The sequence below is a fragment of the Engystomops pustulosus genome, chromosome 8, assembly GCF_040894005.1.
Source record: "Engystomops pustulosus chromosome 8, aEngPut4.maternal, whole genome shotgun sequence".
Classification (NCBI taxonomy): Eukaryota; Metazoa; Chordata; class Amphibia; order Anura; family Leptodactylidae; genus Engystomops; species Engystomops pustulosus.
The window spans coordinates 95280311-95307132 of record NC_092418.1 but is presented as its reverse complement, the minus strand read 5'-3'; the positions used below and the strand labels follow the sequence as shown (position 1 = coordinate 95307132).

Sequence of the window (26822 nt, the reverse complement as noted above, 5' to 3'; positions counted from 1 at the left end):
CAGCTCGGCAAATAACCCCCATTGTTCTATTGTTTACGCTCAAATCCGATGTCAGGGCGACTGCAGTAAATGCCGTTGACAAGCTGGAAACTAAAGACAATGAGCCGAGCTGTTATATAGCAGATGACACAGCGCTACAACCGGCGCACAGCTGTCACTGCTATGTGTGTATATAGGACATGTATAGAGGACATGTATATAGGACATGTATATAGGACATGTATAGAGGACATTTATATAGGACACGTATATAGGACATGTATATAGGACATGTATATAGGACACGTATATAGGACATGTATATAGGACATGTATATAGGACATGTATATAGGACACGTATATAGGACACGTATATAGGACATGTATAGAGGACATGTATATAGGACACGTATATAGGACATGTATATAGGACATGTATATAGGACACGTATATAGGACATGTATAGAGGACATGTATATAGGACATGTATAGAGGACATGTATATAGGACATGTATAGAGGACACGTATATAGGACATGTATAGAGGACATGTATACAGGACATGTATATAGGACATGTATAGAGGACATGTATATAGGACATTTATATAGGACACGTATATAGGACATGTATATAGGACACAGCGGGGCTTATTATCAGCACATAGGGGCTGCACTGAATCCTGGGTAAAGAAAAACTATTTGGTTACGCAAGTAACAAACTCTTTGCTCATGAACTCAAAGATAAATTGTTCATTTTGTGTAGATTACTTTTAATAAGAGTAGTTCTAATCCAAATACAATAATTCACAGCGTTTTGACTGAAGTTGTACAATTATTTTATCAAAAATTATAACAGGAAATAGTAATACAGTCGGTCGCCGAGTTAAGGATACCCAACTTCCCTGGTCATGTGATGTCACACAGGTGCACTTCTCATTAATTCCCTGGTCATGTGATGTCACACAGGTGCATCACTCATTATATCCCTGGTCATGTCCTGTCACACAGGTGTACAGCTCATTAATTCCCTGGTCATGTGATGTCACACAGGTGCATCACTCATTATATCCCTGGTCATGTCCTGTCATACAGGTGTACAGCTCGTTAAATCCCTGATCATGTGGTGTCACACAGGTGCACAGCTCGTTTTATCCCTGGTCATGGGATGTCACACAGGTGTACGGCTCGTTATACCCCTGGTCATGTGATTTCACACAGGTGCATGGCTCGTTATATCCCTGGTCATGTGATTTCACACAGGTGCATGGCTCGTTATATCCGGGGTCATGTGATATCACACAGGTGCATGGTTTATTATATCCCTGGTCATGTAATGTCACTCAGGTGCGTGGCTCATTATATCCGGGGTCATGTGATGTCACACAGGTGCATGGTTTATTATATCCCTGGTCATGTAATGTCACACAGGTGCACGGCTCGTTATATCCGTGGTCATGTGATGTCACACAGGTACAAAGCTCGTTATATCACACAGCTCTGGTTACTCTCTGTGATATAACGAGCCAAGGTTTATCCACAGGAGATAAACAATGAAGCATCCTATAGAATGGCAGCAAGCAGAGATCTAGAAAACTGAGATGAATTGATACAGAAAGTATACGAGAAAGACAATATTAATTATTTTCTGAAAGTCGACAATTCCCTTAAAGTAAACAAACTTATTAACGCTTATACTAATCGTCTCTGCTGATCAGTCACAGGGAACCATTCTCAGCTAATTTCAGTAGGTGACCACTACTGCAGGGAGGTAACTGCACATGAATGGAGGGCGCTGTTGGAATGTATTGTTTCTGCCCTTTTCAGGGCACATTTTATATTTAGATTAAAGTCGGACTCTCTTCTTTTCCATATTCTGAAGGTTTCCAGGATTCCAGGGAAACCCCTTTAAGATCGATCCCGATCAATCTATTTCAGGATCCATGACAATGGGAATACCTATAGATATCAATAGAGCAGCCGGATCTCCACAAGGAGCCACACTCCAATGTGACATAGAATGAAGAACGTGACATCCTGGCAGGTTATAGTTTATGTTGTATATAGAACACATTTAAAGGGGGTTTCAAGGACAAATATTTTAATGATCAATCCGTATGGACCCATTTAAGACCCATCAGGGGACTGGGGCTTCTATCATGAAAGGAAGCCGCAGTGCAGATGTGAATGGAGCCGATAGCATCTTGTGATAATCTAATATCTGGAAAGATGAAAGAAGCTTCTTCTAATCTCTATTAATGTAATCCAGCCCTCGCAGAATTACTGTCTGAAGCCCGTTAGCACCTGTTCTCAATTGACGGCATCTCGGAGATGTTGGCAGCCATTTTTGGACAAGCTCGGGGAAATGTCTTTACACAGAGCTGTACAGATTTTTTATTAGTTTCCATTTTCTGCCAAAAGTTTTAGGAAAAGGTGGAAAATGGGAATGAATGAAGTATAAATTTGTTAGGACTCTTATACTCGGATTATATAACTGATGTAAGGCCATGTTCACATTTCGCAGGAGGCTGTCCCTTTTAGGGAGCTAAAAACAAAACCCTGATAGTCCAATCCTTTGGAGATGTGTATATATGGGTCCTGATGTTCCTGAATGCGGGAGATTTTTTGGCCAGGATTTCGGATGAGGGTTGAAACAAAGGGACTCATTTGCTAAGGGTCGCAGATAGCAATTTCGTCGGACTTTGCACTCTTTTCGGGGATTGCACGGCTTGGACAGATATTTAACAAGTGTCTACGCTGGGATTGTGTCGCACGTGATCGGATTTTGGTGCAGCTGTGCTGGCTTCCATACGACACAAATCGGGGGGCGTGCCGTCTGACTATCCGACTGATTTGGTCGAAAGCCCAAACACTTACATACACCACTAAAAAGAAGGTGAACTCTGTCGGACCTGAGCGGGGAAGCAACACATGTAGGATATCGGGCGCACAATCTTAGTGAATTGCAGCACAGGGAATTATTGTTGTAAAACTCACTTTCGATGAACTCTGCGGACCGGGTAAGTAGATGTGCCCCAAAAACTCCATAAAGGGAACATGTCACCAGACTTTACCCCATTAGACTACTAGTCCCCTCAGATAATAAGATAAGATAAGATAAGAAATAAAATGTCCTTTCTAGGATTCCCCCTTTTACGTGAAATCTCGTATGCTTACCTATAAAAAAAATCCCCCCCAAAATCATGTAAAAATGAGCAAAGGAAGAGTCATATTTGCCTTAGATGAGTCACTTTTAGTAGCTGCAGGGAGGTGTCATTTCAGACGATCTTCAGTTCTATAGCACTTAGGAACATGCTGCTGGTGTCATATTAAAGATAAGAACCTGGTTACAGGTTTCATTTCAAGGACTTCTACAGCAGCAATTTATACGTAGACTACTTGAATTTCCGTTCCATCATTTTTTTATGGACAGGGTCCCTTTAAATCCAGTCTCTAATTTGTGACATTAAACATTATAGCAAAAAAATTACTGCAGGAAAGAAAAAGTCAAAATTCTCTCTGCACGCCAAGGAAGTATTAGTCAACTTTCCGGACAGCTCGCTCGCCCGTTATTCAGTGCGGTTTACTAATATATCAGATTTTTTTTTTCCACCGATGAATAGACTGAACATGATGGCATCAATGTAACACTTCTTAGGCCTATGAACATAGATATAGATAGATAGATAGATAGATAGATAGATAGATAGATAAGATAGATAGATAGATAGATAGATAGATAGATAGATAGATAGATAGATAGATAGATAGATAGATAGATAAGATAGATAGATAGATAGATAGATAGATAGATAAGATAGAATAGATAAGATAGATAAGATAGATAGATAGATAGATAGATAGATAGATAGATAGATAGATAGATAGATAGATAGATAGATAGATAGATATGAGATAGATAGATACATACATACATACATACATACATAATAGATACATACATACATACATAATAGATAGAGAGATAGATAGATAGATAGATAGATAGATAGATAGATAGATAGATAGATAGATAGATATGAGATAGATAGATAGATACATACATACATAATAGATAGGTAGATAGATACATAATAGATAGATAGATAGATAGATAGATAGATAGATAGATAGATAGATACATACATACATACATAATAGATAGATAGGTAGATAGATAGATACATAATAGATAGATAGATAGATAGATAGATAGATACATAATAGATAGATAGATAGATAAATAACTGGAAAATTCAGAGCAGCACAGCAACCTGGTTGGGTGCAAAGTCCTTGACCCTCTGGCTAGAGTGTCTTCAAATATAAACTTTCCAAAAAACAGGCAGCACTCCAAAATAGTAGTGAAAAGCGATGGGGGTGTCTTTATTCCATGTGCAACGTTTCAGCTCTCGCAGAGCCTTTATCAAGCATAGTTTACATGGCCAGTGTGCAAACATATAAGGGCCAATCTTACATCTCATTGGTCCATGTGCGGACCCAAACAATCATTTACAAACTTTCACAAGATATGGTAGTGTCTATTACAAGTGATACATATACACCATCAAAATACAGTAGTATATTGTGTACATTAAAATCGTGCATGTGTAGGTGCAAAAAGAGGAAATAATGCCATCATATCGGTCGTGGGACCGCCCCCGATCTCGACCTTCCAATCAATCCGTAAGAAAAAGGGGCGGGACGCCGGAAGTGTCGGTGTCATGATAATATTCACACCGCGTCACCGGAAGTCGTCATCGTCACGTGGGCGAGCTCCGTCCTCGTGATTCTGGCGCATGTGCGCTTGCTCTTGCGATGTCGTGCGCCATTTTGGGTAAGGGAAAAAAGGAAAAAATATGCAGACATAGTCGAATCCAATGTTGGGCTACGTGCAGTACTGTGACACTCCATAACCAGGAGCCTGGGGGCGACAATAAGTGGTGAAACACCACTCATGTCGCCCTGCTCAGATCGCTGAGGCAAAACGCGGTATCCTGTAAATGGACCACCGTTGTTCTGTAAGACGTCGGGACAGAACAACGGTGGTCCATTTACAGGATAGATAGATAGATAGATAGATAGATAGATAGATAGATAGATAGATAGATAGATAGATAGATAGATACATACATACATACATAATAGATAGATAGATAGATAGATAGGTAGATAGATACATACATAATAGATAGATAGATAGATAGATACATACATAATAGATAGATAGATAGATAGATAGATAGATACATAATAGATAGATAGATAGATAGATAGATAGATAGATAGATAGATAGATAATAGATGGATAGATAGATAGATAGATAGATAGATAGATGGATAGATAATATATAGATAGATAGATAGATAGATAATAGATAGATAGATAGATAGATAGATAGATAGATAGATAATAGATAGATAGATAGATAGATAATAGATATATAGATAGATAGATAGATAGATAGATAGATAGATAGATAGATAGATAGATAGATAATAGATAGATAGATATGAGATAGATAGATAGATAGATAGATAGATAGATAGCTTCCTTCATTTTAGATCAGCTGCAAAACAAAAATACCTACTACCCCCGAGGGTGAACCTAACCCGACTTTTTAATGTTCTGACTAAAAATACCCACACAAAAAGGACTAAAAAAACAACACCAATATCCCCTACTCATCAGCTTTACAATGAACATAAAGTTACACTATGAGTCAGGTGTGAAAGTACCAGAACCCGGTGCAGATGCAGACACGCCCGACTTCATGTCAGTGACGGACACGGCCCAAAGAATCAATGAGAAACCTATCGTGCATCAGTAGGCAGCAAAGACTCGCCCCAGGGTGGAGGTATGTGCAGGGCTATAGGCTGGGTAGGGCTTAAAGGTGAAGTACAAGTGCAAAAGACAATACTATATACTAAACGCAAACAGGTCATACTGCTGAAAAGTTTAACCTTTCAGCCCTTTTATCTCAACAACTTTAACTGAACTTACCCCAATTTCATCTGACGTAACCCAATGGGGGTCATTTACTAAGGGCCCGATTCGCGTTTTCCCGACGTGTTACCCGAATATTTCCGATTTGCGCCGCTTGTACATGAATTGCCACGGATTTTTGGCGCACGCGATCGGATTGTGGCGCATCGGGGCCGGCATGCGCGCGACAGAAATCGGGGGGGCGTGGCCGAACGAAAACCCGACGTATTCGGAAAAACCGCCGCATTTAAAAACCGAAAATGTGTCGCTTGGGGAGCGCTCACCTTCACCTTCTATGGGATGGTGCATTCCGGGGCGTTAAGATTATTTTCGGCGCTGCAGCGCCACCTGGTGGACGGCGGAGGAACTACCATCTTAAATCCCAGCCGGACCCGAATCCTGTGCAGAGAACGCGCCGCTGGATCGCGAATGGGCCGGGTAAGTAAATCTGCCCCAATGTCTATTATTGGCCCTGGATAGTGCAAAAAGTTTTTTTTTTTTTAAATTTGAAAGCTTAAAAGTGTTGTCTTACACATCCAACCACATCAAAATCCTGTTCATCTATGTAGTGCTATAGTATATCAGCATTTTTTAGAGATGTGGCAAAAAGGGGGTTGAAAATGCGCTATAAAAGGCAACTGCTTGAAGCGGCCATTTACAAAATCTTAAAGGGGGTTCTTTACTAAATCACCTTATTAAAAGAAACTGAGGTTAAAGGGGTTTTCCCACGAAACAAGTTAGGCCTTATCCCTAGGTCCAAGAGGTCCGTTTGTTACTTGGAGTTGCCTAAAAGTCAGGTGTTCTTAAAGCCAACGCGTCACCAGTAACCTGTAAATTCTAAAATTGCCATTGCAGCATGTTGAATCATTTTATTACATAATAAAAGTTTATTTCACATTACCTGGCTCCCTGTTAGCAGTGTGGGGAGAGTCCCGAAGGGGGAGGAGCAGCTGCAGCTTGGGTGTGCCTGTGTCTCAGTCTCCTCATGTATTCTCCCTCTACTCCACACTATCCCCCTCCCTCCTGTGTCTGCTCAGTGCACATTACAATGGGAAGGGTGGAGGGAGCAGGATGTGTGTGGAAGAAAGGAGACTGAGACACAGAAACACAGGTTTCTGCAGTTGCCCCTTCCCACCTGTATACTGTAGCACATATATCACTAGACAAGGGCTCCCTGGCTATTAGATGCTCTGTTGCTTGACAAGGGATAAAGGGAGCTCCACCTTTAAGTTATGGTTACCTCACTTTCCAAAGAAAGTAAATAGAGTGGCAGATCTTGTAGCTGGGAGGGTCATGGTAAAAGGATGTGGCATTTTGCCCGAATGAATCACCAACAATAAAAATAGCGGATGAAATGTTACACAAATCTACTGCAGCGCAGGTACTGTCACAGCAAAATACAAAAAGCTCCATAACCCGGGATAGCAATCCCAGCGCACAAACCCCATTCTCTCCGTGACATTTCCACTGGCTAAAACAAAACATATCGTACAGAACAATAGTGGGAGGCACGTAGCCAAAATAACCTGCTATAGTAAGGCTAAAATACTGACAATACATCCTCTATGAATAGGGAGCAGCATTTTTTCATCTGGGGGCAGCAATGTAATATTTAGCTACTTTGGGGGACATCAAAACACTCTATCCCTTATATCTATCTAATTCACTCGGCTTTTACACATCTCCAACAGAAATGGGCAGTCACCTCTTATTTCATACCCCACTTGGGTGAAGAGGGTCAGGGAACCTTATTCTGGAGACAATGTTGGACTGGCCCACCAAAGTACCACAGGTGGTCACACATCACGTCCATAACGTTTCGGTCTGATCTCTGATACTATTCCAATTAATCATCTATCGAAAAGATTGAGATCACACAAAACGTCATGTACGTATTGCGATATCTTTTTGTTAAGATAAATGAATTGCTTCCTTAACGTGTTGTCCAAGATCGAAAAAAACTACTATGTGGCCGGGGGGAGGGGCTGCTTAAAATAAAACATGTACCTACCTCCGCGGTCACTCCCGGTGTCCCGCACCAACGTCTTAGCACTGTATCAGGCTCTAGGGATGGGGGTATCAGGCTCTGGGACATTGGGATGGGAGTATCAGGCTCTGGGATCTGGGGACTGGCATATCGGGCTCTGGGATCTGGGGACTGGGGTATCAGGCTCTGGGATCTGGGGGTATCAGGCTCTTGGATCTAAAGAAGGGGGTATCGGGCTCTGTAATCTGGGGACTAGGGTATCGGGCTCTGGGATCTGGGGACTAGGGTATCAGGCTCTGGGATCTGGGGATGGGGGTATCAGGCTCTGGTATGTGGGGATGGGGGTATCAGGCTCTGGGATCTGGGGACAGGGGTATCAGGCTCTGGAATCTGGGGACGGGGGTATCAGGCTCTGGTATGTGGGGACGGGGGTATCAGGCTTTGGGATCTGGGGACAGGCGTATCAGGCTCTGGGATCTGGGGACAGGGGTATCAGGCTCTGGGATCTGGGGACAGGGGTATCAGGCTCTGGGATCTGGGGATGTGAGTATCAGGCTCTGGGATCTGGGGATGGGGGTATCAGGATCTGGTATGTGGGGATGGGGGTATCAGGCTCTGGGATCTGGGGACAGGGGTATCAGGCTCTGGGATCTGGGGACAGGGGTATCAGGCTCTGGGATCTGGGGATGTGAGTATCAGGCTCTGGGATCTGGGGATGGGGGTATCAGGATCTGGTATGTGGGGACAGAGGTATCAGGCTCTGGGATCTGGGGACAGGGGTATCAGGCTCTGGGATCTGGGGACTGGGGTATCAGGCTCTGGGATCTGGGGAAGGATCTTCCCTGTGGCACTCCCCGGCCACATAGCAGTTAAGCCTCACATGAATTGGGTTTGCCACATCCTTGTTTCTATAACCCAATGGTTGCCTAACCGTGACAGCCCAATTTGGGGTCTTTTTCCTAGGAAAAGAACGAGTTTGGATCCTACAATAATTTTTTTTCTGATGAGCCTTAGTTACCCCAGCACAGTTCAACACTGGAGATAGGTGTGGGTCCTAGAAGAGGAATTAAGCGTGTTTCAGCGGACATGAAATATGGGCCATATGGCTTTTGTATATCCCAGATTTCAAATGAGCCTATTTCTATTCGGGGTGGGGTAAAATCAGCTTCTAAAATGCTTCGAATATGTGACATGCCATTTATTTGTAGAGTCCTCCCTCCTGCTCTATAATTCTGGCTTCAAAACCTTCAAAAGATTTTTTCCCAAAAACTGCATGAAACCCCCCTAGATAAACGTTTCACCCCAGGGAGTTGTTCTCAGGGAACCTGGTTACTAGTAGTGATCTATTTGTGTGCATAAGCTTAGAAAAGCTCGGAGAACCCTACAAGTGCACACATAGGATTCCATACATACATTCCTCATGACCAAATACATTTTATGTCAACAAGCTCCGCAGCACGAGGATCTTCTCCCTGGGAACAAATAGCTGCAGGTAATATCTTACAAAGTCTACAGGAACTGTACACAGGGCTCTTTATAGAGCTGCAGGATTATATAACAGGCAGTTTGGGCAGTAGCCCGAAGCCCACGCCTTCTAGAGGGACCATGCCAACCCAAACCACCCACAAAAATTTAGACTCAGAAGAACCCTCACCCATGAAATCCATGTACATCTGTTCCTGCTCTTAAAGGGAACCTGTCACCTGGGACCTCATTTTCACTAAAGGCAGGTTATAGAAGCCCATCACACCTGAATTGCAAATCTGCCTTTCTGCCTTTTCTAAACATTTGCATTACAATATAATTGTGTATTATAACTTACCTTGCACCCTGACAGAATCCTCTGTGTGGTCCCAGGGGTTGGGCTTTGTTTTGGATGCATTTAAAAAAACAATAGGTTACTTGTCTGTGCTGCAGACTCCTCAGCTCTCAGCCCCCACCTTTGTTCTCCTGATCCTTCACAGAGCTCACAGCCTGGTGAGCTGACATCAGTGGGAGAGGGAGGAGATGAAAAGGAGCACAAAGGTTGGGCTGAGAGCTGAGTAGTCTGCAGCAGTCTACAACTAAAAGCCACTTTTTGCAAAGTTCCAAAGCTCCAACTTATTATTTTTTTATTTTTTTTGCAGCTCTATCTATAAAACAAGGACTGTGTTGATCTCAACCCTAACTCTCAATATGCGGTGACACCTCTTTTCCACAATTTTCCATAACTTTACCCAGACCTGATTCCCACTGATAGATTTTCTGTTCCACTGTATATTTGCCATTTTTGGCAACTTCTTTGAAACACAACTTTTGTCTTAAAAAGGTCTCACCATCTTTACATTCACAAAATTCAGAAAATATTTCAGCCAACTATGAAACTTTCTATGACTGATACTAGAAGTTCCGCATTGTATCTGGGGTGATCTCTTCTAAGTAAATAGTTCTTCATGTTCTCAGAGACAATGTACAGAAGAGCAGGTTCTGACGTGCTCCGAGGAAATGCCTTGCTAGCATTACACAAAAGATTAGTGTCTCTACACCCTCTATGCTCTAACAAATTCCACAGCTGATTTTTTCTCTTCGCATACATAATTTTGTTTCATGAACTGCAACCTTTATAGCAGGTTGGGTAGTCTTTTTAAAGGGAACCTGTCACCAGGTTTTACCCCACTAAACTACCAGTCCCCTCAGGTAGGGGATGAAATGTCCTCTCTAGGATTCCCTCTTTTATGTAAAATCTCATCAGTTCTCCTATAAAAAATCACCCTCAAAGTCATGTGCAAATATGACTCTTCTCACCTGATTTTCACATCTTCGGTTCTATAGCACCTAGAAACATGCTTTTGTTTCAATGTGCCATATTAAAGAAAAGAATCTCATCTTTCAAATGACAATCGGCTTATGGCTTTGTGAGCTACACAAGAGATATAGACAGCTAAAGATATCTGCAAACTGCAGATAGAGATTCAGTCCCCATCTATTTTCTAACTGGCTGTATGTCCAGTTCTGTAGCTCTCAGAACCATAAGCCTGATGTGTTTCGAAAGGTGAGATTCTAATATTTCACACAAAAAGCATGTTTTTAGGTGCTACAGAACACAAGATAGGGGTTTCTGAATTGACACTCCACCTGCAACCACTAAACTTGACTTATCTCGTGAAAATGAGGTGAGAAGAGTCATATTTGCCTTAATTTTGGGGAAGATTTTTTAAAGGGAAATGGGTAAGATTTCTCCTAAAAGAGGAAATTCTATAGATGACATTTCATACCCGAACTGAGGGGGCTAGTAATTAAAAACAGGTTGACAAGTTCCCCTTTCACCCTGTAAAAGCAAGAATTAGCTAAACAATCCGCATTTCTTATTTGTTGTTCAGCTCCATAATAAGGGCATCACAACAAGTGAAAGAAACTGAGCACCTGGAGTTCAAAACATCAGGTATCAGAGGAGCCTAAAAGATGTTACAGACATGAGAATCGGTTGGACATCCATTTGTATCTATGTCAGGTGATAAAATTACTACATGTCTGTCTGCAATTTTTAATAGGACTCTAAGCCTCCAACTCCAATATGGACCTTCCTCGTTCACTAGGGTTCTCCAATGGTCTCCTGCTCCAGTGGTGACGTCACCACATGTGGTCCTAAATGTCCATGTTATACCGAAATATAAAAACTGGGGATGGACCTGTGAAGCTTTGGTTTTTTAATAGCTCCACCCCTAACTTAAAGGACACCTACCATCAGTGGTAGATGTGTCCTAATAAGAAGAACAATGCTCCTCAGCATTTCCATTATTATTACTCTATATGCTGCGATTGCGGAAATATATAGTTATAAAAGTTAAGTAAATTACCCTGGGGCAGTGATGGCGAACCTTTTGGAGACAGAGTGCCCAAACTACAACCGAAATCCACTTTTTTACCATGAAGTGCCAACATTGCATTTTAAGCAGTAACTTATTGCTATCTGTTCTTCCACATCTTTCAATCGTATCGGACCCTGAGGTCACCAATACAGTTGAAAGAAGGAGAGCAAATCAGACTCTCGTTGTAACTTCTCTCCAGGGTCTCTCTGTAGAGGAAGAATGGTTGGCCCAGAATGAGAACCTCTAAACATTTGCAGTTCTGTCCACACCTTCTCACTTTTCCTGCAGTTCCAAACAGTTAATGAAGTGTTGCTTTAAAATAGCGTTGAGAGCCGCACCTCTTAAGTTGCCTGGGACTGCAGGAACATTTGGTGGATTTGGTCCTATTTGGTGAACTCTGTCCTGGAGAGATGGTCTGAGTGCCCACAGAAATGGTTCTGAGTGCCACCTCTGGCACCCGTGCCATAGGTTCGCCACCACTGCCCTGGGGCGCTCAGGCTCCTCAAGCACCTCAGGGAGCCTAGTATTTTAATTTATGCGCTTCCCCCCATTACGCTATTGCCCCTCTCCCTGTCACCTATCTATGTGCTGTGGGGGGAGGGACCAATAACACTACGAGGGAGTGTATAAATTAAAATACTAGGCTCCCTGAAGCGCTCGGGTGACGTAGCCTGAGCGTCCTGGGGTAATTAGCATAACTTTTATAACTATATATTTCCGCAATCATATACAGTCATAATAAAAGACAGTCCTGAGGAAGAACTTCTTATTAGGATCTATCAGTAAACTGATGCTAGATGTCCATTAAAAAGGGTTGTCCCGATATAATATTCTCAGGAGCTACGATGTCAAGCCTGTGTTATGCGCCCATCAATTCTCACAGCTTTTATGGTTTATTACAGAACAGGAATGTAGCGGAGTACTGTTACATTTTGTTACCTTGTTGCAACATTGCGTTACTTCACAATATACCCCTCACATGGTAACAAACTGTGCGTAGATCAAAAATAAATACTAAACTAGTATTGGATTATGAAGTACAAAAAGTCCATTTATGTAGAAAAAAAAACATCAAAACTCCCATTTCTAGAATGGACCAGTGATGTCTATGACAAGCATTAGCCTGCAAGGCCCTATTCACACAACAGCATGGGGGCCATTCATTGTTATGGCCCAGAGGAGCTCACGTTCATGTGAAAGCCATCTGCAGACAACATTCAAAAGTAAATTGTCCAAGATTTCTTCCTGGGAAAGATCATATAACTAATGTTCCAGGATGGAAAAGGGAAGCACTTGAATATTTAGTTTGTAGGTTTTTGGGGGGTTTTATGCCAATGACATTCATAACATCAATTTGATACAGACATAAAATTTCAACCAGTAGAAACTTAAACTCCTTCCAATATGGAAGATAACTTTTTCTTAGGCTACATTCACACTGCCGTTGCCCGCCCGCCCGTACCGTACCGTAGCGGGCAACGGCAGTGCGCGGGGAGAGGAGGAGGAAGTGAGCGCAGCTCACCCCCGCCCCTCTCCATAGGAAGTAATGGACACCGCGCCGTATTACGGCAAAAGATAGGACAGGTCCTATCTTTTTCCGGGTACGGAGTGGTACGGTGCCGCACGTGCGCTGCACCGTACCGCTCCCGTAGGGCGCCGTGCGCCCATTGACGTGTATGGAGGACGTATATCGGCCGTATATACGTTGTCCGTATATACGTCCTCCATACGTTAGTGTGAACAAAAGTTTGATTCAGGTACCTGAACCCTAATGTACACACCCATCTAGCACCGATTGCAGGTGTCAACCCTTTAAACGCCAGTGGCGCGTGCATGCCGCTATTTTTCCTAGGATTGTGTCTCTTTGTGATGTCGGGGAGTGACAGCCCTGGGGAAAATGGTGGCTTTGGCTTTGCCAGAGACATTCGAAGGGTTCACACCAGTAATCACGGGTGTTACCAGTGGGGGTGCACCCGAATGCTAAACCCCAACTTCTACATAAATGAGTGTACCCAAACTGCAATATTTCCTATGGACCCAAAAATTGAGGGTTGGGACCACTCAACCCTAGTTAAAAAAAAAACACAACAGAGTGGAGTTACATTTGACTACAGGATGTATTGGTAGTCTGTATCCGTGGAGACACACAACACTACGGATAACATAAAACAAAACTATTTTCAGGATTTCAAACAGGTTCAGCCACTTTAATATCTCATTATGGTTACAGGTAGTTTGGATTAAAAAACAAAAAAAACAACTGACACAATGAAAGTATGAACAAGGCCCCCTGAAATATATTATTTTGTTACTAAAACCATTTTGCTTCCAAACACTGTTACACTGCTCAGAAAGGAACAATGGCCGTGAGAACAGGCAGTATAGGAAATATTTCAGGTCCTCTGAAATCAGACATAGTGAAAAGAGCTAATTTTTTCCCTGATATGGCAAGATTTCACAAAAAGCTTAGATTTCAGGCAGTCCTGGGTTACTTACAAGATAGGTTCCATAGGTTTGTTCTTAAGTTGAATTTGTATGTAAGATGGAACTGTATATTTTATAATTGCAGATCTAGACAAAAAAATGTTTTGCTCCAGTTTTGCAGTAATTGGACCAAAAATTATCAATAAAGCTTCATAACAGACACTTTACAGCTAATTATTGGAGTCTGGGACTATAGTAACATCCAGAGAACTTCACCAGAGGTCACAGTGGGCAGAGAGCTCTGTCTTTAACTAGGGGTCGTCTGTAAGTCGACTGTACTTCAAACTGATGTGGAATCTTTGTTCTCGAGGACCTTTCATACATCAGGATCCCTTAGACACCCAGCCAGGACATCGTACAGACATTACCTATGAGTTGAAGGAGTCTCTGCCAAACATCCTCCACAGTTCAGCAGCTCTATATGTGATATAGTAAAAGCCTAGCTCATCCACTTTACGATGGTAACACATGTAAAACGTCAAATATATCCAAAATTACTGGCGGCAACAGAAACATATCAATCTCCTCGGGTCCAACCCTTGGATTTTTGTAGGTTTTATGTGATAGCCTCGAAACAGGGCCAAAAAATGCACTGTACTAAATTTCTCTTCATCTAATACGTGCAAATCTCACCCAGGCTTGCCAACTGGCACAACCAAAGATCCAGGGTTAGAACTGATGCTGAACTCATAGATTCAATATCTGACATATTTGTTTAACTTATGTCTGCTATTTTCCCATAGTCTGCCAGACGTGACCTCAAGATCTCAAATATGTGCAAATGAACTACATAAGTTGCAACTGAAGGCTAAATCTATAGGGTTACATCTTGTATTTGTGAGGAGGTGCTGGTGGGTTATTATTGTCTCTGCTTCTTACCGTTAAAGCATATGTTACACAGGCAAATCCAATATGGAGCAGAATCATGGAGAACATAAGGTCCTACACAAAGGAACCAATTTTGAGGAACATCACAAGAGGTTTGTAGAACATATTGAGGACTCCCAAGACGTGATCATTGGGGGTCATTTACTAAGGGCCCGGTTCGCGTTATCCCGACGTGTTTCCCGAATATTTCCAATTTGTGCCGATTTTCCATGAATTGCCCCGGGTTTTTGGCGCACGCGATCGGATTGCGCTGGCATGCACGTGACGGAAATCGGGGACGTGGCCGAACGAAAACCCGACGGATTCGGAAAAACCGCCGCATTTAAAACAAAAAATTGGTCGCACGGGCCATACTCACATGCACCAGGAAGAGATCAGTGAACTCCGACGCAACTCGGCGGACCTCGGCGCAGCAGCGACACCTGGTGGACATCGGGCGCAGGACCTTCATGAATCGCCGGAAGACCCGAACGCTCGTCTGAGAAGCCGTCGCTGGAACGCGAATGGACCGGGTAAGTAAATGTGCCCCATTATGTCTTCTTGTCAGGAACATTTATGACCTCATGAATTTCTGTCCTTGATTGTAAATGGGTTAAAAGCACTGTATTTTGTGTACTAAAGACACATTTTTGAGCAAGAACAAAAACTGTGTCTCATAGTCTGAATATAAGGAAGATTTGGCACTGCCAGACCCTCCTGATCGTTGTCCTAGAGATTGAGGGAAGCGCTGACAAAGCACTTCACATGATTTCTGAGATAGAAGCCTCTGCACCGCTCTCCCTCTTCTTGTTCATCCAAATCCAAGGTTGTGACTGGGACTGAGTAATAAGAAGAGATGTGTGTATGTATGGATGTAGCAGTGTTGAGCGTTTTTCATGTAAGTAACTACATGTAGCAGACCTGATTGAGAGAATGTAGCATAAGGTGTGTGTGAATGGTTGTAGCAGAGTTGTATGTGAGTGAATGGACGTAGCAGTGCTGTATGTGAATGATTGGACAGAGCTGAACTATGCGTGAATTAATGAATGTAGCAGAGCTGTGTGTTAATGAATGAATCTATCTGAGCGTAACTATAAAGTAACTGACAAAAATAGTTTTAGCACAGCTGGAGAGAGACTTTTCTAATTCCAACGATATCATCAACTCACCCCACTGAGCCCAGAAGAGGACAGCATGCTTGCAATTGGCCAATCTGAAGCACGTGATGAATCACATGCTTATGACATCACTGAAGGTCCTTTGCATCACACTAAGTACTTTCAAATTATGCAGGAAAGCTTGTTTATAATTGGCGGACCTGAAGCATGAGATGAGTCAAATGCTTGTGACATCACTACAGGTCCTACAGCCCCTCTCAACAAGCCTCCTGTCGTCTCTAGCTATACGGTTTCCCATGGCAACCAGAAAGCATGGCAAATAGAGATTAGCCGGGGGGGGGGGGGGGCAAGGTAGAACCTCTGCTGTCTGCTAAACAGATGCAGATAGCTAATTGCTTATTTTTGCTTATTGCAGAGTTAGGCAAAAGTTTTTATACATTACAGTTGTACTGTAAAAATTGGGACAGAGAAGATTGTAAACGCACAACATAAAATTACAACGAGAAACAGAATCTAGCATCAGCAAAGGTAGGAATGGAATTCAAAAGGCTAAAAAACAAGCACAAAGACCACACTATCACAGCACGTACTCCTCAATGCAAATGATAACGAGATTCCACAAGAAGCGCTGTACATTTTGTTATATGTTTCCTTCATTGGCATCACCCAGACATTCCTGAGGAAAAGAAATCCTACGTGCTAAAAGATGCAGTATGTTTATGGAAGAGAAACGTGTACCGGCAAGGCAAATGGAAGGTTCCCAAAGTGTAATAAATACTATAAAAAATCTGTGTATTAAAGGAAATCTAATATTTGTTTTTATGCATTGTGAACAAAACATACCTTGAGAATGCTGTAGCTACACTGATGCAGAAGCATATCTTGTTTAATCCCTGAACGAGTGGATTTTCTCAAAAAACAATTATACAATTCAGGACCTTGGAAAAGCTGGGTGCAGAATGTCTTCCGTGCATAAAAGAGCTGCCTGAACTGTCCAGACAGGACTAATCAACCTGAGTTGGATGACTCATACACGGCGGCTGAGGGATGGTGTAGCGAATGATTACTTCTGCCTGTCAGGGACAACACAGAGATGATGTAGTATTCTTGGAATATACTGGGCAGGACAAGGCATAATTAGGGTAAGAGGAAAGTGCCAGGGCTGCCACAGGAGTGACAGGGCATCATTATTATAATTTTATAATTGTTTTTTCAGCAAAACCTCTCAGTTCAGGGATTAAACAAGAAATGTTTCTGCATCAGTGTAGCTACAGCATTCTCAAGGTTTGTTTGGTTCATAATGCATAAAAGCAAATGGTAGATTTCCTTTAACATTCAGCAGTTGTGATATTCATGGTGACCTCTGCTTAGATGTGACCATGTACCAATCCTGCTATTTGTCTTTAATAAGGTTCTGTTCTAGTATGTTTGCAGGATCAATTTTCAGCTCACTCACACGTTCTGACTCTGTATGTGATGCATAAACAATCATGTTGATCACAGTCACAACTTCATATAGAATCATATAGAGTCTGTAACATTCTATATTCTGCAATTATGCAACTGATACAAATACAATGTAAATTACAAGCAGATTGTTTTGTTCATTACACTAGAAAATTATTACTTAAAATGCTTATTATTCTCCAGATTAGACCCTATACCCTGAGACTACAGGGCTGAAATGGCTACAGTATGACATGGCTACAGTATTTTCACATTGGACAAATAATATATAGTAGACAGTGGGTTTCGGACCTGCTCTACCACCAGACTGATCAGGGTTAACCTCAAAGACATTATCCAAGTGAACTTTGCTGTAACATATTTCATGGTTGCTACCTCTCAGAGTAGTCCCGGGACTGCTGATAGTCAGGAGATGGCAGAGCAGTACTAGATACAGCCTAAGGTCGAGGCAAGTGGAGGTTAAGCTTAGTCCAGGTAGAAGCCATAGGTCAGTTCAGGCAGCTACAGGTCGTCATCAAGAATCAGAACAACAAATCCACAGGTAAAAGACAAAGTTGTACAACAAGACCGGAGTTAGGAACACAGAACTACACCTATGCAGGTAAACGGCAAAGGTATGAAAGGCTTGGAATTAATACTTTAGATATGGGTTCAATTGCCCTCTTTATTTTCAGAGTATGGCATTTTCCATACAAATCCATGCTGACATAAGGTGTGGAGAGACACTATTTTTAAGTGTCAGGTCCTGCTGTGTAGCTGGTGATGACACTCCTCATGCTACCCTCCCATTTTGCTGCATGTGCTGTTGCCTGAGGCAAGAGGCTCTACTTGCCTCATGGATGGTGCACCCCCTGTGTCTATGAGTAACCAAATGATATCCTATCTTACGGGTATGTCTGCTATAGCAATGATCCACCACAAATTCACAACTACAGACTTGACAAAATGTATTAAAAAATTAAAAATCAGTGTTTGAAAAACATTTTGTTAGTTTGAGTCTCACCAACAAGCTATTTCATACACTTTTATTTTGAAATTAGATCAAATTTGGGGAGTCGATATTTCATTTTTTAATATATTAATGAATTTAGAATACATTACACACTCTTCCCTCTATGACTATGTAGGGGGAATATGTATATTTCACATTAAAACAGATTTTTCCACATTTTAGTAATTGATGCGACAACCTGCATCTTCTGCCAAACCCAAGTGAAATATAATCCTCAGACTTGTATTTAAGAATTACTAACCCCAAAACACACTTTCCATATATAAGATATTTATTCACTGCCTGACAACATGACATAATATTACAGCCACCCAAACTATAAAGGTGGGACTAGAGTAGGACTGCATTTTGGCAGAGATCATCCTCAGTGCTATTGCCTCTTCTATTGTCTCTTCTGTGCATTCCTCCTCATTAGCACTTACTCATAGATCCAGGCTAATCCTCTAATATTTGTTATCCATGGCCTCCTTCCTTTAGAAAAACTAATTTCAAAATTATGCTAATGATCCATAAGAACTCTACCACAGCCCCGCGTGCTGTAGCTTCACAGGTTGTTACAATGTGCATGAGAACTTCCCGCTTCCCACTATGTGAGATCAAATCAGGCAAGGGGAGGGTTCGTAGTGTTGAGGGGGGAGGATAAGACAGTGTAACAACTTGTGAAGCAACAGCACAGAGGGGCTCTGGTAACACCCCCAGGAGCCCTTCTGGCTCATTACCATAATTTAAAAAGTTCATTTCAGAAGGAAGACATGGATAACGAATATAAGAAGATTACCACACTCAGGGTGCCTGGTTTATCATGATGGATTTTGATTTCCTATAATCTCTGGCCCAATTCAACCAAAGTAATTGAGATCCATCATCTGACTAGCACAGTGATGGCGAACCTTTTAGAGCCGGAGTGCCCAAACTTCAACCAAAAGCCACTTATTTACTGTAAAGTGCCAGCGCAGCAATTTAAGCAGTAATGTATTTCTCCTTGTTCTTTGACAACTTTCAATCGTTCAGCCTCCTAAAGACACCAACGCAGTTGAAAGGAGGAGGGCAAATTCGCCTATCATTGTAGGAAGATTCTCCAGGAAGATTCTTTGAGTCCTGTCTGGTGAACTTCATGCTGGGGTGATGGCCCAGGTGCCCACAGAGAGGGCTCCGAGTGCCGCCTCTGGCACCAGTGCCATAGGTTCGCCACCACTGGACTAGCATCTCTTATGGTTCAGACGGCCAACTATAATGATTTGTACTGACACTAAACTAGAAGGGGAAGTTTGATACTTTATCCATCAATGATTTCACTACTGAACCATGTTCTAAAACCAACATATACAGAACATAAAGATGCCCTTCAATAACTGTTGGGTTCAAAGCTTTTCCGAAACAAGGACAATCTTCAACGTACGATCTTTGATCAGTCAAGGCTACACGTGTAGTCAATAGGGAATGGAAGTAAGATGGAAGACACTACCTAGAACCAGGATCAGACATTCAAATTCAACATGTCCAGCCCTTCCTCTACATTGTAAGACAGTTTAGAAGCTTTTGTAGACCCAAAGGTAAGATTGGCCAGTATTCCCAAAACCGTTGGATTCATGTGACTTATCTGTTGTGTCGATGGGGGGCTTTTCCCGTTAATAAGTTTCACTCAAAATGCTAATAGCCAAATATTTTTTAGAAAGATCATCAGATCATGAGGTTGGATTGGCCTTTGACTATACAAGTGGTTTGACACTTCCCAGTTGGTGGGTTCATTCAGTGATCCAAGGGTGGTGTAACGTGGTGGTCTACAATCACCGATATACTACTAGCAACAATGAAAGCTACACAATCAAACAACTAAATCCCCTCCAAGCCATCACACATCTAGAGCAAACACTGCAGAGTTGAGAAGAAACATTAGGGTCAAGGAGCAGTCGAAAATCTTTCCACAGATATTTAGGCAGTAGATGAATCGGATCTGTAATACGATTAGCCATTAGTGGCCATACAGTAAAGCCCCCGGTACAGAACGCCCCGTCAGGTTGGACTTGATGGACTTTCGTCTTTTTCCAGCCTTATATACTATGATACTACCATCATGTAGACTGTATTACTTTCAAAACAATGTAAATTCACAAAACCAACCATCTGTCACGAGCCACAGAACTACATCTGCAAATCATGTCAAAGGGGATGTAGATTTTCCACCGCTGTGCAACGGCAAAACCACAAGAAAGGAGAATCCAGCGCAAAACCAGATGCCAACATCTAGCAGTTGGATGGACGATCAGGGGGGGGGGGGGGGGGGGGAGTCCAGATGAGAAGTTCTCCTATGGTTAATCCTAGACAACTACAGCCAAAATAAATGTATAGATTTAAAGGAGAATTCAGAAAACCAATATATAAAAAATGAATAGGAAAATAATGGATCAATGTTAGAAGCTTCAAGACGACTTAAAAAGATCTAAGGAGTCATTTTCATACAACACGGATAAAGGTCCAGAGGTCACAATCCCCGGCGCTGACCTTTACCCAACTGGGAGCAGAAGCACGAGACACGGCTGGAAGGACTTAGTTATCAGTCTTGAATACATTAACACTAGTCTTAGAGATAAGATTTGCTATTTGTGCATGGGGTTCATCAGGTGTCATTCCTGTATTCTCATTGATTGTAAGCTCTTGTGACCAGGACCTTCACTCATATTGATTGAACTGATAAAATTCTATTTTGAAGGTCATCTATCACCAGAATCAAGGATTGTAAACCCAGCACACTGACATAAAGGTGTGTGCCTTCTTCTGAGGCCGCATTCACACATTGGGGCATATTTACTTACAGGGGCTCATTTACTAAGGGTCCGCGATTACCTGGCAATTTCCGTTTTGCGCTGCATAGTGCCGGGGATTGTGTCGCATGTGATCGGATTTTGGCGCATCGGCGCCAGCTTGCACACAACAGAAATCGGGGGGTGGGCTGTCGGACAACGCGCAAGATTTAACATTTAGAATTGTGTCGCAAGACACACACTTACACGGGAAGAAAAAAGTGAACTCCGGCGGACCTCGGCGGGGAAGCAACGGATGCAGGAACTTGGGCGCACGATCTTCATGAATCGCGCCGGACTTCATCCTCGTCGGACAGTCCGGATCGGGGATCGCGACAGGACCGGGTAAGTAAATTTGCCCCACAATGTCACTTGCGTTCACTAAAAGTGCATTGTCCGTGTATAATGCTGCGTGCGGTGATTCACTAAGATCGTGCACCAGAAATCATGAATGTGTTGCTTCCCCGCTCAGGTCCGACAGAGTTCACCATCTTTTTTGTGGTGCACCTTTAACATAGGGCGTGCAACACAATTTGAAAGTTAAATACGGCGCTGGGTCCGAATCAGTCGGACAGTCCGATGGCACACCCTTAATTTGTGTCGCATGGAAGCCAGCACAAAAGAGCAGCGCTCACACTTCATAAATACCTTTTTTGAAGAGAGTGACAGTGCACAACACTTAGTAAATGAGCCCCAATGTGTGTCAGCACAAGCCACAAGACTCCATGGTTTGCGTTATATCACCAATTTTTTTTTTTTTGCTGTCAGAAGAGAAATATTCCAGCAGGCAGATGGCGGCGCCTGCACTGATATCTTTCGCCTACTTTTCAGTGTACGCTCTGCAGTTACGGGCGACTCTCCATGAGTTAATCTTGCACAATGAGGTCAGGAGTCCATCGTCTGATTTACATGTCATAGATCCCATGGATTTGTTTCCAAGCACTTTCCAATGACTCTTACCCTGAAGGTGGCAGGGATGCGTCCTGGCTGGAGTTCTCCGACCAAGATCCTGAATCGTCCATTCCCCAGCTGTGTCCCTCGGGCGCTGAGTAGAGTCGTCCTTATTTCAGCAGCTGCATAACAAAGTGATGGAATCAGTAGCAGCTCCATGTCACCCAAACATCTTCCTTATCATGACGGGAGCCTTATGTCACCCCTATGTATCATGTCACCTCCTTATGTCACCCCTATGTATCATGTCACCTCCTTCTTATGTCACCCCTATGCATCATGTCACCTCCTTCTTATGTCACCCCTATGTATCATGTCACCTCCTTCTTATGTCACCCCTATGTATCATGTCACCTCATTCTTATGTCACCCCTATGTATCATGTCACCTCCTTCTTATGTCACCCCTATGTATCATGTCACCTCCTTCTTATGTCACCCCTATGTATCATGTCACCTCCTTCTTATGTCACCCCTATGTATCATGTCACCTCATTCTTATGTCACCCCTATGTATCATGTCACCTCCTTCTTATGTCACCCCTATGTATCATGTCACCTCCTTATGTCACCCCTATGTATCATGTCACCTCCTTCTTATGTCACCCCTATGTATCATGTCACCTCCTTCTTATGTCACCCCTATGCATCATGTCACCTCCTTCTTATGTCACCCCTATGTATCATGTCACCTCCTTCTTATGTCACCCCTATGTATCATGTCACCTCCTTCTTATGTCACCCCTATGTATCATGTCATCTCCTTCTTATGTCACCCCTATGTATCATGTCACCTCCTTCTTATGTCACCCCTATGTATCATGTCACCTCCTTCTTATGTCACCCCTATGTATCATGTCACCTCCTTATGTCACCCCTATGTATCATGTCACCTCCTTCTTATGTCACCCCTATGTATCATGTCACCTCCTTCTTATGTCACCCCTATGTATCATGTCACCTCCTCCTTATGTCACCCCTATGTATCATGTCACCTCCTTCTTATGTCACCCCTATGTATCATGTCACCTCCTTCTTATGTCACCCCTATGTATCATGTGACCTCCTTCTTATGTCACCCCTATGTATCATGTCACCTCCTCCTTATGTCACCCCTATGTATCATGTCACCTCCTTCTTATGTCACCCCTATGTATCATGTCACCTCCTTCTTATGTCACCCCTATGTATCATGTCATCTCCTTCTTATGTCACCCCTATGTATCATGTCACCTCCTTCTTATGTCACCCCTATGTATCATGTCACCTCCTTCTTATGTCACCCCTATGTATCATGTCACCTCCTTATGTCACCCCTATGTATCATGTCACCTCCTTCTTATGTCACCCCTATGTATCATGTCACCTCCTTCTTATGTCACCCCTATGTATCATGTCACCTCCTCCTTATGTCACCCCTATGTATCATGTCACCTCCTTCTTATGTCACCCCTATGTATCATGTCACCTCCTTCTTATGTCACCCCTATGTATCATGTGACCTCCTTCTTATGTCACCCCTATGTATCATGTCACCTCCTCCTTATGTCACCCCTATGTATCATGTCACCTTCTTATGTCACCCCTATGCATCATGTCACCTCCTTCTTATGTCACCCCTATGTATCATGTCACCTCCTTCTTATGTCACCCCTATGCATCATGTCACCTCCTTCTTATGTCACCCCTATGTATCATGTCACCTCCTCCTTATGTCACCCCTATGTATCATGTCACCTCCTTCTTATGTCACCCCTATGTATCATGTCACCTCCTTCTTATGTCACCCCTATGCATCATGTCACCTCATTCTTATGTCACCCCTATGTATCATGTCACCTCCTTCTTATGTCACCCCTATGTATCATGTCACCTCCTTCTTATGTCACCCCTATGTATCATGTCACCCTAAACTTATAATATCCCTCACTTTTCAGGTCATATATCCTCCCATCTTACCATGTCACCTGCTTCTTGTTATTTAACCCAAATTTGTATTATCCCTCACTTTTCAGGTCGTATTTCTTTCCACCTTATAATCAAACCTCCATCTATATATTACTCCCATCCCTACAATAATAATAATTCTTTATTTAAATAGCGCACACAGATTACGCAGCGCTGCACAAAGCATGTCAAATCGGTCCCTGCCCCAATGGGGCTCACAATCTAAACAACCTAACAGTATGTTTTGGAGTGTGGGAGGAAACCGGAGGACCCGGAGGAAACCCACGCAAACACGGAGAGAACATACAAACTCTTTGCAGATGTTGACCCTGGGACTTGAACCCAGGACCCCAGCTCTGCAAGGCAGAAGTGCTACCCACTCAGCCACCGTGCCGCCCTACAATATTATTTTCATATACAGTATTCTTCATGTCTCCCACCTTATCACGTCACCCCATCATATTGACCCATCGTGATGCCGTCCATCCTGTCTCCCACACTTATAGTACTCATCTCACTCCCTACTCATCGTGTAACCCCTCCATCAGCTTAATATCCCTTCTGATCCTAATGTGAGTAATGTACCTCCAATGTTAACATCCTCCTAGCCCCCCCCCCCCATTAACTATTTATTATAACTTTACCCTGATACATCAAGGCACCCGCCATTTATTCTAACATCCCTGTTATATCACATTAACACCTCCTTTGATGTCATATTGCCCCCTCTACGTTCAATGTCATCTGCATATTGTATCAACCATCTCTATATCCATTCATCACCCCCCCCCCATCTCCATCACCCCCCCCCCATCTCCATCACCCCCCCCCCCCATCTCCATCACCCCCCCCACCTCCATTTCCATCACCCCCCCCCCCCATCTCCTCTCCCCCCTTCCCATTTATTAGTACATTTGGCTTCTGGCCGGCAGCCCTGACAGCGCTGACACTAGGCACATGTCTACAGGCAAGTCTGGAAAAATTCCACTATCACATGCAAGATCAGACGTCTGCCCCTGGCATCACGAGCTGTCAGACCCAAAACTTTCTGCTTGTTGTCAGTCCATAAGTAGACAGTACAGAACCACAGAACCCTGGGCCCTAGTGTCACACACAGGTGAGATGCCCCCGGCACCTGCATTTCCAAAATGTCCTTATACAGTAAAGAGGGACGGAATACAATCATATGGCAATTTTTTTTTAGCCACATCAAGGGTTAAATCCAGGCTCCTCATAAAGTAATGTCATAGGGTCACAACCTTGAGGGCTCTGTCACTGCTCTGCTGGCACTTGTAGTGCACACAGGGATCCAGCCTCCCCTACACAATAAGTAACAGGATGTGATACAATGTAACAGGACATCACTTACCTTACTACAGCAGCATATGGCGGCTCCCCTGCCAGCCGGGCACCGCACCATGTGCCAGCGGGGCACCAACAAACCAAACCCCCAGCAACTTTCTCCAAGGGAAAAAAGGAAACTTGAGACCAACCTTGTCCTGAGAGATTCCCTGGGAGACAGAGGCCGCCTGTGTGTGGCTGTGCCCGGCTGTGCCAGGCTGTGTGCCCCCGCCCTCCGGAGGTGACTGACTCTCTGCCGGGAGCTGAACATTCAAGTTGAGTCTTGTTCCTTCTCCACGTTCCCTTCTCTCCCGCACATTCCCTCCCGGTCACAGGAGAAAGCGCCTTGTGTTATGTCCCTGGCGCTGCAGCTGGGAGGGAGGTGCAAAGTCCAGGCCAAGGGGATGGTGCACAACACCTGGGAGGACACACAACCTACTACACACACTACACACCTCATACACACTGTACACAACACCTGGGAGGACACACAACCTACTACACACACTACACACCTCACACACACTGTACACAACACCTGGGAGGACACACAACCTACTACACACACTACACACCTCATACACACTGTACACAACACCTGGGAGGACACACAACCTACTACACACACTACACACCTCATACACACTGTACACAACACCTGGAGGACACACAACCTACTACACACCTCATACACACTGCACACAACACCTGGGAGGACACACAACCTACTACACACACTACACACCTCATACACACTGTACATAGCACCTGGGAGGACACACAACCTACTACACACACTACACACCTCATACACACTGTAAACAACACCTGGAGGACACACAACCTACTACACACACTACACACCTCATACACACTGCACACAACACATGGGAGTACACAGAACCTACTATACACACTACACACCTCATACACACTGCACACAGCACCTGGGAGGACACGCAACCTACTACACACACTACACACCTCATACACACTGTACACAACACCTGGAGGACACACAACCTACTACACACACT

General features: G+C 43.3%; 1 protein-coding gene across 3 annotated transcripts in view; it reads right to left on the bottom strand.

Annotated features, from left to right (window-relative positions):
• Positions 1–26151, bottom strand: part of COBLL1 (cordon-bleu WH2 repeat protein like 1) — a 97842-nt gene extending 71691 nt beyond the window's left edge. For 2 of the 3 annotated variants that reach the window (XM_072121845.1, XM_072121850.1), the window contains exons 1-2: positions 25814–26151; positions 22508–22620 (exon numbers count right to left, since the gene is read on the bottom strand). In XM_072121845.1, the coding sequence (XP_071977946.1) occupies positions 22508–22569 (62 nt within the window). In that variant the 5' untranslated portion in view covers positions 22570–22620; positions 25814–26151. The remainder of the gene's footprint in view (positions 1–22507; positions 22621–25813) is intronic. The other variant, XM_072121846.1, reaches the window with a different exon arrangement.
• Positions 26152–26822: the final 671 nt, after the last annotated feature.